Here is a 19911-nt window from a genome sequence, read left to right as displayed (position 1 = left end):
GTTGACGTGGGAAGACTCAGTGAGTTGGCTCAGTGACTCAGTCAACTTGCTATGACTCAAACCAAGGCGCTGATATTGTGAAACTGGTCTTTAAGAAAAGATAGAGGTGAGGGGATAAATATTCGAGCCCCAATTGAACATCGAGTTGAGTAAAGCTTTTGGTTTTTTGAAGAAACATGAGCATGCAATGATGCCGATGAGCCTCCCTGTATTAATATGCAGTTAAACTCGTGAAGTGGCTTATAATGAGTGAATTTTGCACATGATGGATGGTTGTTTTTTGTAATCTGTGGATGGAATGGGTGGGTGTGTTTTCATGTTGAATCCTTGTTTAGCACTTGAGGTTCAGGGTGCTTTGGTTGCACTAGCTTCCTCTCCATGTTGCATGTGGATCCCACCATCATTATGGAACAAACCCCCCTCCTTACCTACAGCCTTGGTCCCCTAAAATTACTGTGACCGGACTAAGGTTGTAACACTCAGTCATGTGGGACTCATCTGAGTCAACTCAGACTTGGTCGGACCTGACCACTTCAACCCCACGAGGGAGAAGTGAAAATAGAAAGTGGTTCAGCCCAACTCACCTGAATTACCCCTGACTAGACTGAGTTGTCAATTGAGTCCGGACTGAGCGGGTCAGTCCCAACTCTCCGAGCTGAGCACTCATAATCAGCTCCTTGGCTGACGATGTGCAGGTCAGAGTTCAATATATTGAGTCAGGTTGATACACTGTGACTTGGCCGAGTCATGACTCAGGCCCACACCATGGTTTTGAGACTAGGGACTGGAGTCCTGTGTGACTTGTCTGAGTCAACTCTGAGTTTGTCAAACCCAATCCAGTTCAACACCCCAAATCACCTAAGATGATTCACCCCTGACTAGGTGAGTTCAACTCAACTCAAAATCCCAAGCGTGGCAAGTCTTTTAACCATGTGCTCCATGCCCCAGGCTGAGGAGCCTTCATGGAAGTGTTTGCAGAACCTATGCCTGGCTTGGCTCCATTTTGTCAAATCAGGCCAGGATCGTAGAGCTGACTAGTGTGACCTGACCCATTATCAGCCCAATACAGTGAATAATACGACTTGCAAAAGCCAATTTTCAAACCATGGCACTGATGGAGAGGCATTGTGGGTCGGTTTTGCAATCTATTTTACATGAACAGCAACAACTTCCCATACGTGGTCTGTTTCAGATCAAAGGAATATGGGTTGCTTGAATATGTGCTTCCTTTTTATTTTTCATATTCCCTGAGAAGCAACTGAAGGATAAATACCATTTCGTACTGTCACTTAAATTGCAGAACATAAAGCCTGCTAGATTCCTGCCAACAGACTTTAAATGGTTGGGGGATTATTTTCGGATGGCCGTGCAGTGCTCAAACTGTGCATTGATAATAATAACTACAAAAAAAGAAAAAAAAAGAAAAAAAAGAAAAAAAGAAAAGAAAAAAGAAAGAAGCAAATACCTCAAGTCAATCAATGTGGTTTACTGATTGGCCTCTTAATTAATAAAATTACATTTCGAAATCGAATTTTCTTCTCGATAACTTGACAACTGTTTACCAATGAATAGTCATTACAAGGGTACTCATCAATTTATCAGTTGATCGAGATGAGGAAAATATAAACGTTGACTAATCACTCAAATAATCATCGAGCAAATCAAGATCGTCATCATTGTCGTCATCATTGGCAGGAGGAACCATAGTCACAGGATGAACCGCTAGTGGCTCTCCCACTTCAGTAATCGTCTGCGTCTCCATATGCTCCTTCCTTGCCTCTAAATCTACATATTCATTCTCGTTCACCTCGTTTTCATCTGCCTCGGCTTGTTCCATCTCATTATCAAGAATCTCCTATGCATAAGATCAAGATTACAAATAAGCTTGCCATCAGTGAAAACAACGACATGGAAGAGTAGAACAGAACATTAGTTCAAAAACAGAAAACTGGACTCGAAGTTTCTCACTGACTTGAGTCAGACTCCCACCGAGTCGAGTCAGTGAGTTTAAGAACTATGGAATAGAAGTTCAAAAGAGTACCTCATCTTCCTGGAAGGCCAGTTTCTCCGTTTCTACAACCCAGTCATCCAATAGGCTCTCTAACAGTACACTCTCAAGGATGACAGAGTCATCGGGCTTTCTTCTAAGCTGTCGTTCCCTAAGGCGCAAATTGAAGTGAACATAGATAAGATCATCCAATTTTTTCTGGGCCAAACAATTGCGCCTTTTACTATGTAAATGATCAAATGCACTCCAGTTGTGTTCGCAGCCAAAAGATGAGCATGTCTGACTTAATATCCGGATGGCGATTCTTTGTAGCTGCAGGCAATTAATCCCATGTTGTTGCCACCAAGCAGCTGACAAGAAAAAAGTGGTCAGACACTACATATTTGTTATACCTAATAAAACAGGAACCATATATCCATACAATGGCCAAACATCTTTAAAATTTTAAAAAACAAAGGACCAATGAATTGCTAAGCACTTACCTGGGTCAAGCTCTGTTCTTGTAGTTATGGCCAACTCAGTTCCAAAATCAGCTTTCGCGGAAACAAATTCAGAAATCTGAAATGGAAATTTAAACATAGATTATAAAACAAGTTTTCAAACTACTTAAATTGTAAGCCTCTTTTTTTCTTTTTCTTTTTTTGCCTGGAAGGTGCCTATTTCAATTTTAAGTTAATAACAACAAACCATCAAATAACAGAAACCTGCATGGATGCTGAAACTCTCCTTCCATTGTCTGGTTCTAATCGAACAATGCATTCATTTAAACCACGGATTATTTCAGGATGCTGCACATGATAGGACCTGATAATTAATATATTAAAAAGCCAAAGAATCAACTTAGAACTTACAAATATAAATCAGTATTTTCATACCACTAGGAAATCGGAACAATAACGGTACGATGGATTAAGGAAGTATGCTGCTACATAGAGAGGGTGGTGGAACAACGAAGTCCAATGGTTGTCTACTACAGTCCAGAATGGTCCATACTTTCGTGCATCATCACCATGAATAACTTTAATAGCAAGCTTAGCCCGATACATATCATTATAGATTGATGGCAGCGACAGGCCTTTGTCACTATCCACCTTTTGAAGCACTTGCATAATTGGATCCACAGATTTGTTTACATACTGCATCTTCTTCCAGAATGTAGAATTTAAAACGATTTTTTCAACCTCTTTACCATCATCTGATTTTGCAAGACGAGATGAAGTCCATTTGTTTGATTGGAACATTTTCTTAAGACCAATCCTATGGTCCAACAAGCTTTGCAATGTAGCAAAACTGGTGGCGGACCTGGTGATAGATGGCCTAACAAGCTCTTTCCCCTCTGTAAATTCTTTCCTCATGAGATTCAACAACCAAGTACGATTGTAAATGAACTTTGTCATCTTTTTGCCTTTCTCCATGCACTCTCCCACCCACTTTATCTTCATGAAATCTTCAAGCATTGCATCAATGCAATAGGCAGCACAAGGTGTCCAAAATAAATTCCTCCTCTTCTCTTCAAGCATTTTCCCGGCAGCCTTATAACTTGCTGTATTTTCCGTGATCACCTGCAGTTTCGAATCAATACAAAACAGTCAGATGGCTAGAGAATTAGAATAAACATTACATAACTACTAGAGGCCGAGTGCCCTATTCGTTCGTAGATGTGAGGCCCATGGTTCGTCTATCCAAGCCATCAATCTGACTGCCTCATTCCTAGAATATCCTCTCAACTGGTTAACTCTAACCTTCCTGTCATTGGCATGCAAATACAAGGTTAAGAAGAAATGCGCAAACAAACCACATCCAACGGAGGAAAGACTAAAGATGAGATGGTTATGGTCTTCCAATTTGGGAGATTTAGTGGGAGTGGTCCATCCATGCTGGGGGCTGTCAGATCAAATGGCTTGGATAGACCAATCATGTGTCCACATCTACAAACTAGTTCAGAAGCTCCCTGTTCAAAATGAATAGAGAACTCAGCCTCTAACTACTGATAGTGAAAATGAAAAGTCGGAGTTGAGTACCTGCACTACATTTTCCTCACCCACTTCCTCTACAACTCTGTCAAGCAATTTAAAAAGATTTGTAGCATCTTCTATTATATCTGATGCATCCACAGAAGAAACAAAATATACACCCCGTGGGCAAGACGCTAAGAAATTGATTAGTGTCCTGCCCTGCACGTCTTTCCAACTGTCTGCCATAATAGTGCAACCAGTGATGGCCCAAGAAGCCTTATATTCTGTTTGATACTCTCTGATGGTTGCGATTTCATCCTGGAGATAGCGCCCAGAGATCATTTTACTAGAAGGGGCTTTTAGCCCTTGGCCATATTGACCAACTAGATCCAGCATCTTATGAAAATAAGGGGAGCTGGCTGCAGTAAATGGTACCGCAGCATGATAAAAAAATTTACAGATTGCAGAGATCACTTCCTTACGCGTCTTCTTCTTATCAAACCCCTCCTTTACCCTTGGCTGCATGTAGGATAATGGTGTGCTACTCCTCGGAGCCTTTGCAAGAACATAATCTAATTTTGACATTTTTATTTGTGGTTCCACGCCGGTAGTACCACTAACAGGTGAAACAGCCCTAAATCTCTTGCGTGTACCTTTACTAGTGCCAGTACTAAAGCTTTTATTGCCAATCCCTTCAGTTTTCCTACTTCTACTGTTTGTAAGCTCTTCTTCTTCTTCCTCTTCGCCATCATCATCATCAGAATGCATATAGAAAGCCGCTATTTCTTTTGTTTCTGGTCGCCGTTGTCTCCTGCCAGTACGGTGCCATTTCATATTTTCTTTTATTTTGAGATATACCTCCTCAGGTGCCTTTTTACAAGATGCAACCTCCCCAGGAATCCTAGCAAGATGTTGTTTAAATCGGTTTATGCCCCCACTGACTACTCTTTCGCAATAATTGCATTTTACCCTTTTTTTCCTCTCATCTTGTGCAATGCCATGTTCCCATCCAGGGTCAACATACCCTAACGATCGAAGAGGGGCCAAACTTATAACCAAACTTTTATCATCACTCACCTGCTTTTGCTTCTGTTTATATCCTGTAGGTTCCTCTTCCTCATCATAATCATCATTGGAGTGAAGATCGAGAGATGGCTGTTCTTCATCTTCAGATTGCCGTCGTTTCTTGCTAGTTCGATATCCGTCCATATGTTCTTTCATTTTCAAGCATACTTCATCAGGAGCCTTTTTACAATGTGTAACTTCCTTAGAAACTCTAGCTAAATGCTGCTTAAATCTGTATATGCCACCACTAACTATTTTCGCACAATAATTGCATTTTACTTTTTTCTTTCTCTCATCTTGGGCAACACCATGTTCCCATCCAGGATCACCTCTTGATCGAAGTGGGGTCTTCTCTCGAACCATTCAAATAGTAAAACAGCAACAGTTGTTTCCTTTTCTGGTGTGGCAGCTGCATGGAAAGAAGTCAATTAAAAGTCATTTCCACCAACATGTATTTCCATCAGCCTGATTTCATTTTAATTTTCTGGTAAACAGTAATAAGAAAAAAGTAATATTTGCCTCTCAAAAGAAAAGAAAAGAATCAGCGTGATCTATTGTCTATTTGCATTGTGTTAACTGGAATTCATCATCAAAATAAGATGGACAAGAAGTAAAAATAAGATAAAAGAAAAAGAAAAAGAAACAAAGACGCAAGTATTATCATGTTTTTGCAAGTAAAAAGGTAAGTTCAGTCTCTAATACCATACTGACTTCAAATTTTTATCCTTTTCAGTTTATCACCATGTTCCAATTAATGTCACCTAAACACAACCCCCACATTTTCTGATCCGGATCGAGAGATCTCAATTATGAGTCATTTGCAATCCAGATCACTATTTTTAGCGACCTGCAATTATGACTCTATATTCTTACAATTGATTAAGTTGATGCAAATTTATATTTATAATGTAGATATTTATACTTTTATTTATTTAGTTATAAAATAACACTAAGCATGAGGGATCTAAATAATAACATTCATCATTTCATATATAAATTGCAATATGGGTTCATAAATAAAACTATATTACATACACCAGTGTATGTATCGGAGTGACGCACATGATCCTACCACTAGTGTACCATGTATTGGAGGAAGTAGTGTGCACCTATGGTCCGGGTACCCTTGGTTCTAAAAAAAACTGTCGACAGGGAACTCTAACATATCAATAAAATATTCAAATAATACTCAGGTGAAATGAGCAAAAAATGAAGAAGAAAGAAAGCAAGAAGCAAAATTTTTTGCAGATCAGAAATCTCTCTCATAAGACAACAGTAGGAATTGAAAAAAGAAAAAAGAAAGGAAAGCAAGCCTTTTCTCTTGTTTAAGGATTTAAGTTGTTGTATGTACCACCAGCTCGTGACAAATGACCGTGGTAGGGCGAGAATGTGGGGTTGGCTCATGTTAACATTTTGCATATGCAACCTTCTGTCACTAAATGAATGATTGGAGAAACAAGTCTATAAGGACTAATAATGTGGAGAGGATCATGAATTATTGAGCTCCCAAAGCGTACCAACTCAAATCCAATTTTGCATGAGATTTTTCATTTGATCTTTCAAAAAGAAAAGGAGATTTTTCTTGTGCTGGAAAAGAATCAAGGTAATACTCCCAGGCATTCACCTGCAGTTTCCATGCATTAGGATTAGAAGTACATTAGCAACTAGGAACATTATATACTTGACGAGCCCAAAATCACAAAAATAGAGAGTGACCAAGCATCAATATATGCAATGAGAAGTAGCTATTAGCTACAGAATTTGAGTCCTAATTGAAGATGGAAAGAGAAACCATGGCCAAAGAGTCGTAGGGATTCCTCCTCAGCGTGCTCTCATACAGGTCAGATTTGGTCTCATGCAGCAGCAACAAAGATTCTTACCTTTACCTGGCTAGTGGGGAGAAACAGGGTTCTTATGGTCGATAACCTATGTAAAAGAGGATGGTGCTGCCCAACATTTGTCCTCTTTTTATGAGGGACGTGGAGTCAGCAGTTCACCTCTTCATTCTGTGCCCTTTCGCTGCTGAGCTATGGTCCTCCATTTTGCAGTCCTTCAGGATATCATGGGTCATGCCTAATATGCAGGAAGGTCTGCTGTGTTCTTGGCATGGTGGCATGCCAGTCTCATCTTCTGGAGCTAGGTGGAGGCTTGCTCTGCCTGCAATTCTCTGGACCTTTTGGGGAGAACACAACAATCGTTGCTTCAGGAATTGTGCGGGATTATCGTCTGCTGCTATTTCCAGGGTGTTCAGGCTCTTATGGGATTGGGACCCTGGTTAGGGGCTGCATTTTGGTTGGTTTTCTGTTTTAATTTTGTTTTTCTTTTGGGTTGTCTTTTGTTTCCTTGACTTTGGGCCATTTTTTAATTAAATTCTTTACCTTCCAAAAAAAAAAAAAAAAACGCATGGCCACAACACAGTCATATTTATAGCAGTCAATCAGAAGTATCTGGCCAAGGTATGCAACAAACACTAGAAATTCAAAGCTCAATACATCTCAATTCTTGTGCAAATGAATGCATGCACCTAGCAGCCTAGGGGTGCAAACATGACAGATCACTGGACCTGACCCATCAACAAACAAGCCTGGTTCCGAATTTTGAACCATTGGAACAGGTCTTAGTCCAAAAGTTAATTTACTAAATGGGCTGGGTTCAGGACATCTCAAAATCAACCCAACCCAACCCTGTTTGACCCCAGATCTGATTTCTAAATGGGTCCGATTTAGAGTACTACCTAAAATGGACCTGAACAGAGCCTGACCTAGACCTGATGGAGAGACAACTAGGGGTGTCAATGAGCCGGGCTCAGGCCTGAAATATCAGAATTTTTAATAGGGCCAAAATAATTCAAAATCCAGGCCGAGACCTACCCAGGCCTAGCCCGTTGACAGCCTTAGAGACAACCCTCACAATAGCAAACAGATTTACCATATCTCACAGTCACATCTGAAGGTGGAAGGTATATGCTTATATGATGCTATTGATTTACAGTATATTTAGATATGACTGCTATATTTTGTTCATAGATTATAATACAGGATGCTTTCGAACCAACATTTTGAATGTTGGTATCAGAGGCATATTGGCTAGCACACAAATGACATGACATGGGGTGTATTGGACACATATTGGACAATGTATGCCTGTCCTTGCCTTTTTTTTCCCCAAAAAAATTCTGAAAAATTATTAGGAAAATAAAAAGTAAAACAACAGAATCTATCATTTCTTGTATTTTTAACATGTATTCAATAGTGTATCCAGGGTATTAAAAAACAGTTATGTAACAGTAATGGCCATAACCGTTACAAGTTATGGGGCCGAAATGGCCGTTCCAGAAAAATAGCCTGTAATAGTCCGGTAACATGTTTTTTCACAAAAAAAAAAAATGTCATAACGGCCATTAAAGCCCGTATCATAACGGTAAGGGCGGTGGCCGTTACGGCCACTGTTACCATTATTGAACACCTTGAGTGTATCAGACAATTATTTGATAAGAATGATTTTTGTCGGCTTGACCTGCAAAAAGTTAACCAAATAGGTCCTATTCGAACACAAATCATGATGGTTTGGTGGATTAGGGCCCATCACATTGAAAAGGAGGAGAGGGAGAAGAAGAAGGAAACAAGAAAGTGATAGTTTATTCTTTCCATTTTTTTTCATATTGTCTTTGACCTCCACGATAGACTAGGATTACCAGGATTGCCACCTGTACACTAAGTGCTATTTTGTGGTTCCAACACTTCCGTTCATTGGGTGCTACTTTCAATCATCTTGCACAATAATCAAGCTAGTATTATCATCGAGTAGGCCATAACTCACAAAATGAGTGGATGAACCAAAAACCTTTGGACAAACTTTTATAAGGCATCCGTCAATTTCTACACAATTGCCCCAGCTAACCAGAGAACCAGCTTGATTTTCGGGCAAGGGGATCTACATGGTGGGACCCACATGATGGACAACTTGGATGTCATGCCCATGTACAATGCTAAAAATAAGTCTGGGCTAACATGCCTATATCATATATGAAAACAAATCCTTCCTACTTGATTCTTCTGATGATATAGTTGAGCCGGAAGAACCAGAATATGATAGATCCATCACCCTAAGGTACACGTGGCATGATTTCGGGTCAATTGACACCATCCATCAAGTAATTCCCATCATAGATTGACCATGTTTCAAAAATGGCATTCTTCCCATAAATTTTCTACACTTTTACATGTGTAAACATTGACCGTTAATCAGATATATTTTCTACATTATATTGGAGGCTAAAGAACATGTCTACAAATGCATGTAATCCATGTATGTTTCAAACCACTTGCCATCCATGGTAGGTTCCACTAGATGGACAATCCTGATTGCCGTTAAATAATGCCATGTGCACATACGAAGAATCAACACCCGCACTCCCCCCTCCCCCACTCCTCTCTCCCTCCTGCTCCTGTCAATTTATCTCTATCACGATATCTAAATGGTGTTAGGCAAATGAAGATGAGTTGATGGCTCCCATGAATTTGATGTGCAAGGTGTCATTGATACCGATGATATGAATATTGAAGAGCTTCAAGAAGAACAAGTTGGTGGTTATGATTCTTTTGCAACTCCTACACAAGAACAAACAAAATCCAATGGCAAGTTAAAACTACTATTGGTTGTAGTTAGTTTACAGGGGAAAATCCAGGAGGTGCAAACATTGAAAGAGAAATTTTGTCAATTCTTATATAAAGATTCATGTCACTTTTTTGTCTTCCTAGAAAAAAGCAGAAGTTGCTAGATGCATGGCTTTGATGAACAATCACAAAGAATATGAACGAGTGTGCAAAAAGGTTAAAGCTGCAGAAAAAGCAAGGTCTATCTTCTACATTAAAGAACTCCACACTTACTCAACGACATGTTCAATCATCATCAAACCCCCTTGAGGATGTGTTCATTGTACAAGATAGAAATTTGGTGGATTTCAAGATAGTCAAAGCGTTGTGTTTTAATGGAATATCATTCAATGTATTACGTAATCCCCAATTCCATGAGATGATATATGTTATTAATAGGGGGGCCAAAGGTTATAAATGCCCTCCATTTGAGAAGGTTAAGAACATTTTTATTAGACATGTAAAAAAGGAATAAAGATAACAAATTTTATAATATGAAAGGACCCGGCACACTGATACCATGTCGATTATTTCAAATGGTTGAACTAATGTAAGAACAAACTGTTAATTAATATAGTTGCACCATACCGTTGTGATGTTTTCTTATGTTGAGAATTTTGAGGGAGTAAAGAAGATCAGAGCTACCATAATAGAACTAGTATCAAAAGCAATTGAAGAGGTCGGACCATTGAACATGATACTTTTGGGATGGACAATGCTGCAAAAATGTAAACATGCAGGGGGGGGATGCCGAAAAGGTTTCATCCCCGTATATTGGTCTCCATGCATTGTTCACACATTAAATTTGATTTCCAAAGAGTTAAAAATAAATTATTTCATTTTAAAAGAATTATTTCATTGGTTCAGAACAATGTATTTGATGAGTAAGAAATTGTCAAATAGTTTAGAAATCATACCCATGCACTTGCCATATTTAGAGTTCAGTCAAAATTAGAATTACTAAAATTGATGAAAACAATATTGCACTCACACTACATTATGTTGAGAAGACTTGTTGATGTGATGGAGTCCTTCTCTACCATTTTTTTAACCATGAAAGAGTGGGTGAAAAGTGGTGGTGAAAAGAAAAGAGAAGTAGGAGCTACAGTTACAGATCGCATACTGAATGATGAATTTTGGACTAACGTTGACGTCAAGCTAACTATCACAAACTCATCTTTCGTCTTCGGGAGGCAAATTGTCGACAATGGGATGATAACTCACGAATGCCTAAATTCATGTCATAAAGCAAGTAGCCTGGGTGTTCTTTTAAGCTTGATCTTGAAAATACCCATGACCATGTTGATTGGTCTTTCCTGGAGTACATGTTGGCTAGTATGGGTTTGGTGATAAATGGAAGGCCTGGATCAATTCTTGTGTCTCTGATGCGAGGTTCTTTGTGCTCGTTAATGGATCACCCTTCAGTCTCTTTAGTGCTTCCCATGGTCTTCGACAAGGCGATCCTTTATCCCTGTTTTTATTTGTTCATGTGTCGGAAGCTTTTAGTTGTATGATTTCTAAGGGTCGGTTCAGGGGTTTTAAGATTGAAAATTTTCCTTAGCCCATCTGTCATCTTCACTTTGCAGATGATACTTTTCTATTTTGTGAAGCTAATGATTCTATAGTTGACTTCTTGAACTATTTGCTGGTTTGAAATGGTTTCAAGTTTGAAGTTCGATTTGTCTATGAGTAAATTTTTTGGGATTATTCTTTCTACGGAGGAAACTGCTCACATGGCTGACTCTTTCGAGTGTGGCGTGAGAACCCTTGCTACAACATACCTTGGTCTCCCCTTCTGCATGGGTATACCTGCCTTGTATATTGGGGAAAAAATCCTTGAGCACGCAGAGAGGAAGCTCTCCCCTTGGAAAAGCAAGCTCCTCTCGCTAAGTGACAGGATTACCCTAATAAAGGCTTCCCATTCTAACTTGCCTATATATTATGTCCTTGTTTCATTGTCCAAAATCAGTTATCCTCCGGATCGATAAGCTCCGTAGGGAGTTTCTTTGGCAAGGGGGATCCACCTATAGAAAATTTCCACTCCTAAACTGGAAGGAAGTCTGCACTCCCTTTTCATAAGGGGAAGCGGATATAAAACATTGGATTTGGTGAATGAAGCTCTTTTAGGTAAATGGACCTGGAGGTTTGGTAGGGAGAGATCTAGCCTCTAGAGGTCGATCATTCACATTAAATATGGATTGGCCTCTAATGGTTGGTGGACCAAACCCTCATCCTTTACCACTCATTTCTCTGGAAAGATATTGCAAGGGTAGCCCCTAAAGTCTTTGATGGCCTGAATTTTGCTTTGGGTAATGGGGAGAGAATCAGATTTTGGGTTGATAATTGATGTGGGCAGATCCTCCCTTAAATTTGATTTCCCTTCATTGGCTTCTCTCTGCCTAGAAGCGATCATTTCTGTGGCGAAATGTTTTTGGGGCCATGGCGAGGATGGTGTTTGGCTTCCTCCTAAATCTATTAGACTATGAAATTCTGGAGCCGATTGCCCTTTTGTCTCTGTTGCAGGGTCTATTTCCTTCTCTTGGAACGAAAGACACTCTGGTTTGGACATGGTCCGGTCCTTCTACAAGCTCCTAGCAAGTCCAACCTCCTCAGTCAATTGTTAGCTGGAAAGAGTCAAGTTCTTGCTATTGATAACCTTTGGAAAGGGGGCATGATTTTGACCAATGTCTGCCTAATGTGCTTCCAAGATGCCAAATCGGTCAATCACCTTTTCCTCCATTGTTTTTTGCGTGGAACATCTGGTCGAGGGTTTTGAATTGTGCGGGGGTTTCATGGGTGATGTGCTCATGCATCAAGTATCTTATCTGTTCATGGCATGCAGGAGATGGGGGGGATCCTTTAGTAGAAAGAAATGGAGAATCATTCTTCTAGCGGTTATCTAGGCAATATGGGCAGAAAGGAACGATCGTTGTTTCCAGAATTATAGGTTTTCTTTCAAGGTGTCCCGTATCGGTATCGGTTGGCGTAACGGTGACCTCCAAAACCGATACGGATACGGGGGCGTAACGGTGATACGGGGGCGTAACGGCCCGTAACGGTGCAAAATTTTTTTTTTGTCAAAAAAATATGAAAAAATATGGATTAAATCCGGAATATTCTAAGCATTCCAAATATGCATTCATTTATAAATTGGAACATGTTTATGGTGGTGTAACGGTCCACTCTTTGGTGAGAAGTTGTATCGGACTATCTGATGAATTTATGAACCAGATAACCTGAATTTGACTACAAAATTCATATATTTAATTTTCTAACTATCTACTATCAATGATAGATATATTAGAATGAATGTAATATGAAAATATCTTACATTTAGGTGTTTGCAATTATTTTTGAGGGCCAAAATTCATGCGTAAATAGAAAAAAATATATAAAAAAAATATAAAATGGCACCCCAAATATGTAAAATGCACATTAACATGTTCTACTATGATTAACACATCATATGACATCATTAAAACAGCAAAAGAATCATTAAAAAATGATTTTTCGAATTTTCAAAAAAAGGGCCGAAATAAATGCGTAAATAGAAAAAAATATAAAAAAATATAAAATGGCACCCCAAATATGTAAATTGCACATTAACATGTTCTACTATGATTAACACATCATATGACATCATTAAAACAGCAAAAGAATCATTAAAAAATGATTTTTCGAATTTTCAAAAAAAGGGCTGAAATAAATGCGTAAATAGAAAAAAATATAAAAAAAATATAAAATGGCACCCCAAATCTGTAAAATGCATATTAACATGTTCTACTATGATTAACACATCATATGGCATCATTAAAACAGCAAAAGAATCATTAAAAAATGATTTTTCGAATTTTCAAAAAAAGGGCCAAAATAAATGCGTAAATAGAAAAAAATATAAAAAATATATAAAATGGCACCCCAAATCTGTAAAATGCACATTAACATGTTCTACTATGATTAACACATCATATGATGTCATTAAAACAGCAAAAGAGTCATTAAAAAATGATTTTTCGAATTTTCAAAAAAAGGGCCAAAATAAATGCGTAAATAGAAAAAAATATTAAAAAAATATAAAATGGCACCCCAAATCTGTAAAATGCACATTAACATGTTCTACTATGATTAACACATCAAATGGCATGATTAAAACAGCAAAACAACCATTAAAATTTGATTTTTCAAATTTTAAAAAAAGGGGCCAAAATTCATGCGTAAATAGAAAAAATTATTAAATGGCACCCCAAATCTGTAAAATGTACATTAACATGTTCTACTATGATTAACACATCATATGACATGATTAAAACAGCAAAACATATTAAAAAAAGTATAAATACATATTTTTGACGAATTTCTGAAAAATGGCCCACCGAGCTTTGATTCAAAAAAATATGTGATATAATGTGTTTTTATCTCAAATACCTAGCTAAGGTTGGTCGAAATTAGTAGTAGAAGGAGTGAAAAACAGTTTGGAAGCAAGAGGTTTCAAAAAAACAGCAAAAAAGAGCTAAAAATGAAAAAAAAAAAGTTACCGTTACGGGCCCGTTACGGGCCCGTAACGGCCCGTTACGGCCGTTACACCCCGTAACGGGCCCGTATCGGCCGATACGGGTACAAAAAATCGTATCGGCCGATACGGCCCCGAAACGGGTAACGGTTCGCACCGTTACCGTTACGTATCGGCCGATACGGCCGATACGTAACCGATTCGGCACACCCTGTTTTCTTTAGCTTGGGTGTTATGTAGTGTTTTGATGCTTTTCAATGACTAGGCGCCTTATTTTTGTGTGGGGGCCTTCCCAGCCTAGGGGCTCGTTTGTTGTATTTTAGTTTCTCCTTTTCTTTTCTTTTTGTCTTTTTCTCTGTTTTCTATTTTGACTTTGCTTTATGAATTGATTCATCTTTCAAAAAAAAATCACAAATTCATATATGAATTACTCAATTTTTTATAGAGGTGGTTTAATCATGGAAAAGGCACATGCGGAATAGATAATGTACTCCGTAAAATCAACATAGTTCGAGAAGTACAAAGCAAAGTGAGAAATATCCAAAGATTGCGAGTAGTGTTAATTGAAAGTGGGGGAGAACAAGCATTCCTAGACATTGTCTTCATTCTGTTTTGTTGCCACGGTTTACAATCCTATGTACCTCAGTACCCTACTCCTAAAGTCACAATTCAGAAGTGCCCTAATCAAGACAATGAAGTAATTAGCGGTGCCTCTGACAACATTTTATAGAAGTCAAAAAATAGTACATGACCAAAATGAAGCATAAGTTACTACAGAAATGATGCTTACAATTGATAATATTCAAAAAAGATCGGTGGTGATTCTCAAGTATTGCATGATGTGTACGTGAGATGTGGAGATGGTAGATCAATTGTTCATCCGGTGCATGTTTGCTCAAAAGGTGTGGGAGAGATTTTTCATTTTCTTTAGAATGTCATGGGCGATTCCTTGCAAGGCATGGGGGAGGGGTTGAAAAAAAGAGTGTGGTGCAAAGGCTAGTTTTAATGGCTATAATCTAGGCCATTTGGGGGAAGAGGAATAATAAGTGTTTCTAAGATAAAAGCAGGACGGAGTTATTAATCTGTAAGGGGGCAAAGTTAAATGTTACGGTGGGTCTCTTGTACTAAGGCATTTGACCAAAGTGATTGGTCTCTTGTACTAAGGCATTTGACCAAAGTGATTGGTCCTTGTTGAATGGGCTTTAGTTGTTGTATTTTGCCTTGAGCCCTTTTGGTGCTCCTTTAAGGAAAAATAAAAAATAAAAATTTCACTACCTTCCAAAAAAATAAAAGATTATTATTTTTATACGAGATTCATGGATTTAAGTGGTGGTTTCAGAGGGCAAAACAGGAGATTCATGGATTTAAGTGGTGGTTTCAGAGTGCGAGTCCCCTAGGGACTGAAACCAGTACGATTCACCCCAATTTGGTCTGTTTTGGTCCTGTATCACTATCATCGTTGTAGCTCATTTCCTATCAGACCAAAACCTGCATGAATTGCCCTATCAGTTCATAGTTAGCAAAAACATAAAAAGAGTTCAACTCCGGCTCCCTCTAAACCACCACACCACAAATCAAGATTACAAAAAACACAAATATCTTAACTTTGATGAAAAAGAACAGTCATTTGTATAAGGGGCTGGCACAGTAGTTTAGCTTTGCCTATTTTGATTATTTTAACTTAACATTTCTTTCATGATTTATTGATTATGATTTATGAAATAAGGCTGAGTTGATGAACTTATTCGGTGATGCATTTATCCTCTACCGTTATGTAGTTTAAATGTACTTTTCCCTTATGGTCTTATTCATATGGTGATAAATATAGATATCAACTTGTTTATATAAGTTCATTGCATATACTAAAATAAAATCTGCTAAAATGACCCAAATCATCCTACCCTAGAACAGTGCCAGTTAAAGGTGGTGGGCATTGCAATACTAAAGTGACCTGAATTAAAGGTGGTGGGCATTGCAATACTAAAGTGACCTGAATGAGCAATCAGATGAAGAATCATATTGCAGACTGGAGCGACCCAAATGAGCCTAACCCTGGCATACTGTGTGCTGAAGAAAGTAGCATACCTTGTACCCGTTCCCATACCGTGTATCAGAACAATCCGCGTTCTAGGTAACATTGTTCTTGAACCACTTGTTTGGATCTGAACTAGCACGGGTGCAGTCTTTTAGATCAGAATTTCAGATGCAGCATCAACACTATCAACTACTCGATCTAAAAGTCCTTTTCTGCTTCTAATGTGTCCTAACATAAGTCGCCAGTCTGGGTATTCTACTGTATCCGTGACGGTTTATAGAACCTGATTTCTACACCAAAACTGTTATTATGCCTAATAATCGGTTAATCAGATTTCTTGTTTCATTGAAACTGTTTACTCACTCAAAAATCCTAAAATCCCACAAAATACAAACCCTGACGCAACCAAATGGCCACACAAACCAATTGATCAAGATTTGAAGAATCCACCCATTGACATTGCCTTGATTGATGATCTGGACCAAATCAATATTCTAATGATCAATTGGATGGATCTCACATGTATGCACAAGAAAAGGCCCACTTACCCTTTTTTAGCACGTCCTTACTTTCCTTTTCTTTCAAATCTTTATAATAGGCAAGAAGTAATCTTCATATCTTTATATTAATTAGGTGCTTTCATAATTACAGTGTTGTCTTATTTATGTAGTTTCTTATTTTTCAGATCTTGGCTAGCCAGGAATTCTATATTGTAGATTGTAAGGACTGATTATAAATATGGCTTAGGCCTATGGAATAAGATATCTGAATAATATTCTCTTTTTTATGAAAATTCTCTTGTTTTCTCAATGGTAGTTATTTTTTATGAAAATTCTCTTGTTTTCTCAATGGTAGTTGGGGGGGGGGGGGGCGGGCTCTGTTGAGCTTGCTCACAGTCTTGCATTCGTGATCTCTAGCATTCAGCTAGAGGATTGTTGGATCCTTTCCCACAATCACTTTCTTCTTTTCTTTGATCTATTTGCTTCCCCTTTCGAGGTTCGCATTAAACCCTGATTTCCCAACAAACCCTAAACCCTAAATCCGAATTCACCAACTGACATCGCCTGCACAAAGCTAAGCAAAAGACCCTAAAACCAACGATCCGAACAACGACTCCGTCCAGATTTCGATCTCGAGCTGAATCCATGCAACAAAAGGAGAGAAAAAAACGATCTTTGACCCTAATCGTCCGAAAAAAAAAAAACGAATCTTGAGATGAAAACAGCATCTTGGGATCGGGAAAACCGGGGAGAAATCGAACCTGTGATGATTTCGTGAGATCCAGATGAAAATCGGATGCAATTTCGGGGAGGGATTTCTCGTCCGTACCTACGATGAAAACCCTAGCAGCTCCCTCGCGTCATCAGCCCGCATTTCCTCTGAATTTTCTTCGGGTCTTCTGCATTTCGAGCATCTTTATGTGATTGAATGGATGATAAGGCTCTGTGCTAAGGTGAGCCGGGTGCGCAGTGCGCTTAGCACGTTCGGTTCGTATGCCAGGAGTCAGCCCTGCCACCTGCTCCCGGATTTAGTGGAACGCTCGCGTGCGAGAACGAAGAAACGGTGTGCGCATCGCGCCCCTGTGATAGAGTAGAAAAAGAGGGAAACTTTGATACTCAGGCAGAATGTGATGGATGATACGCGGCCACTGAGACATTGTATTTTTTTTTATAAAAAAATCAAAATAAAAAGTCCAAATTGTGGTTCCTAGTTTAGATACATCATTCAACAAAATCTAAACCTAATCGATTATCTGGCTATCTGATTGTTGGTCATTCAGTGGACGGTTATAAATAAAAAATCCAACGGTCATATTTCAACAAACAACTGTCCATGAATCAGTGGTTAGAATTATCTATCTTATCTAGTTTTGAGACTGTATCTTGATGACAGTTTTTTTTCACATTTCGTCGGTGTAATTTAAGTTAATTCATGACATGTGTACAATTTATGAATGCCGAGTACCAAGCATCGTATGCTTCCTGAGTATCATCCAACTCCTAAGTAGATAATGAAAGAGAAATTTCCTATTGTACGACCCATTTATGGCCATTCTCAAAAATAAGCCCACTTATTGTAAGCTCCCAAGAATAAGCCCCAGCTGTACGGCCTCATTTCTCAGGTCGAAAAAGCCCATGCTTTTTCAGGCCTATGCTTGGCTCCATTTGGCTACCAATTATAACCATAGCCATAGCCATATCTATAACCTTAACCGAAGCATGCCGATTGCAAAAGGGTGGACAGCAAGATGGGGTCGACTAGGTTTGTGTACATTTCTCTCCTACATTTTTCTCTAATACATATTTATATAAATATGTATATATAAGCATATAAATTTTTTTTTCTCTTTTTATTCATTTCTATCTTTATTCATTTAATAAACATATCTCTTAAACCAGAATGAGTTACTTGACGTACTATATAGGATTTTGGGGTAGGAGATGCTACTTTAGCTAACCAACCTACTTATTTTTCAAGATTCCATCAGGTCGACAGTCGAAAATTCATTTCATTCACTTCGCAGTTAATTTCAATCAATTCGCGGTCAATTTCATTCATTTCATTTCACGGTCAATTTCATGCATTTCACGGTCAATTCCCTTCACTTTCACGGTCAATTCGCTTCGCTTCACGATCAATTCCATTCATTTCACGGTCAATTTGCTTCACTTCACGGTCAATTTCATGCATTTCACGGTCAATTCCCTTCACTTCACGGTCAATTCGCTTCACTTCACGGTCATTCCCGGCGATTCCGTGTTGATTCACGGTCATTCCCATGCATTTCATGGTCATTTCCGGCGATTTCGTGTTGATTCACGGTCATTTCTATGCATTTCACGGTCAATTCCCTTCACTTCACAGTCATTTCCACGCATTTCACAGTCAATTCGCTTTACTTCACGGTCATTTCCATGCATTTCACGGTCATTCCCGACAATTCCGTGTTGATTCACAGTCATTTTCACGCATTTCACAGTCATTTTCACGCATTCCATGGTCAATTCGCTTCACTTCATGGTCATTTCCATGCATTTCACGGTCATTCCTAGCAATTCCGTGTTGATTCACGGTCATTTCCATGCATTTCACGGTCAATTCCCTTCACTTCATGGTCAATCTCTTCACGTCACGGTCAATTCGCTTCACTTCACAATCATTTCCATGCATTTCACGGTCATTCCCGGCGATTTTGTGTTGATTCACGGTCATTTCCACGCATTTCACGATCAATTCCCTTCACTTCACGGTCTTTTCCATGCATTTCACGGTCAATTCGCTTCACTTTAAGGTCATTTTCATGCATTTCTCAGTCATTCCCGGTGATTCCGTGTTGATTCACGGTCATTTCCATGCATTTCACGGTCAATTCCCATCACTTTACGGTCAATTCGCTTCACATCATGGTCATTTCCATGCATTTCACGGTCATTCCCGGTAATTCTGTGTTGATTCATGGTCATTTCCACGCATTTCACGGTCAATTCCCTTTACTTCACGGTCATTTCCATGCATTTCACGGTCAATTCGCTTCACTTCACGGTTATTTTCATGCATTTTACGGTCATTCCCGGCGATTCCGTGTTGATTCACGGTCATTTCCATGCATTTCACGGTTAATTTCCTTCACTTCATGCATTTCACGGTCAATTTCCTTCACTTCACGGTCATTTCCATGCATT

General features: G+C 38.8%; 1 protein-coding gene across 5 annotated transcripts; it reads right to left on the bottom strand.

Annotated features, from left to right (window-relative positions):
* Window positions 1-1462: 1462 nt before the first annotated feature.
* LOC131231328 (uncharacterized) lies at window positions 1463-17782 on the bottom strand. 5 transcript variants are annotated; one of them, XM_058227494.1, is made up of 9 exons: window positions 17490-17778; window positions 9574-9638; window positions 6546-6652; window positions 4030-5437; window positions 2884-3570; window positions 2713-2796; window positions 2491-2566; window positions 2042-2358; window positions 1463-1855 (listed from the first exon to the last, which is right to left on the bottom strand). In XM_058227494.1, the coding sequence occupies exons 4-9, from the start codon at window positions 5389-5391 to the stop codon at window positions 1634-1636; spliced, it is 2748 nt and encodes a 915-aa protein (XP_058083477.1). In that variant the 5' UTR covers window positions 5392-5437; window positions 6546-6652; window positions 9574-9638; window positions 17490-17778; the 3' UTR covers window positions 1463-1633. The 5 variants fall into 5 exon arrangements, with proteins under 5 accessions (XP_058083477.1, XP_058083475.1, XP_058083476.1 ...); XM_058227492.1 differs by lacking the exon at window positions 6546-6652 and having other exon boundaries at window positions 9357-9638; XM_058227493.1 differs by lacking the exon at window positions 6546-6652.
* Between the last annotated feature and the right edge of the window lie 2129 nt (window positions 17783-19911).

Source organism: Magnolia sinica, chromosome 17 (genome assembly GCF_029962835.1).
Source record: "Magnolia sinica isolate HGM2019 chromosome 17, MsV1, whole genome shotgun sequence".
Lineage (NCBI taxonomy): Eukaryota > Viridiplantae > Streptophyta > Magnoliopsida > Magnoliales > Magnoliaceae > Magnolia > Magnolia sinica.
This window is presented reverse-complemented; position numbering and strand designations above follow the sequence as displayed.

Coding starts and splice junctions, on each gene's coding strand:
- LOC131231328 (XM_058227492.1), bottom strand. CDS start 5,391: ATGGTTCGAGAGAAGACCCCACTTCGATCAAGAGGTGATCCTGGATGG. Junction 2,359..2,490: donor AAGAACAGAGCTTGACCCAG/GTAAGTGCTTAG, acceptor TTTTCTTGTCAG/CTGCTTGGTGGCAACAACAT. Junction 1,856..2,041: donor TGGCCTTCCAGGAAGATGAG/GTACTCTTTTGA, acceptor TCTTATGCATAG/GAGATTCTTGATAATGAGAT.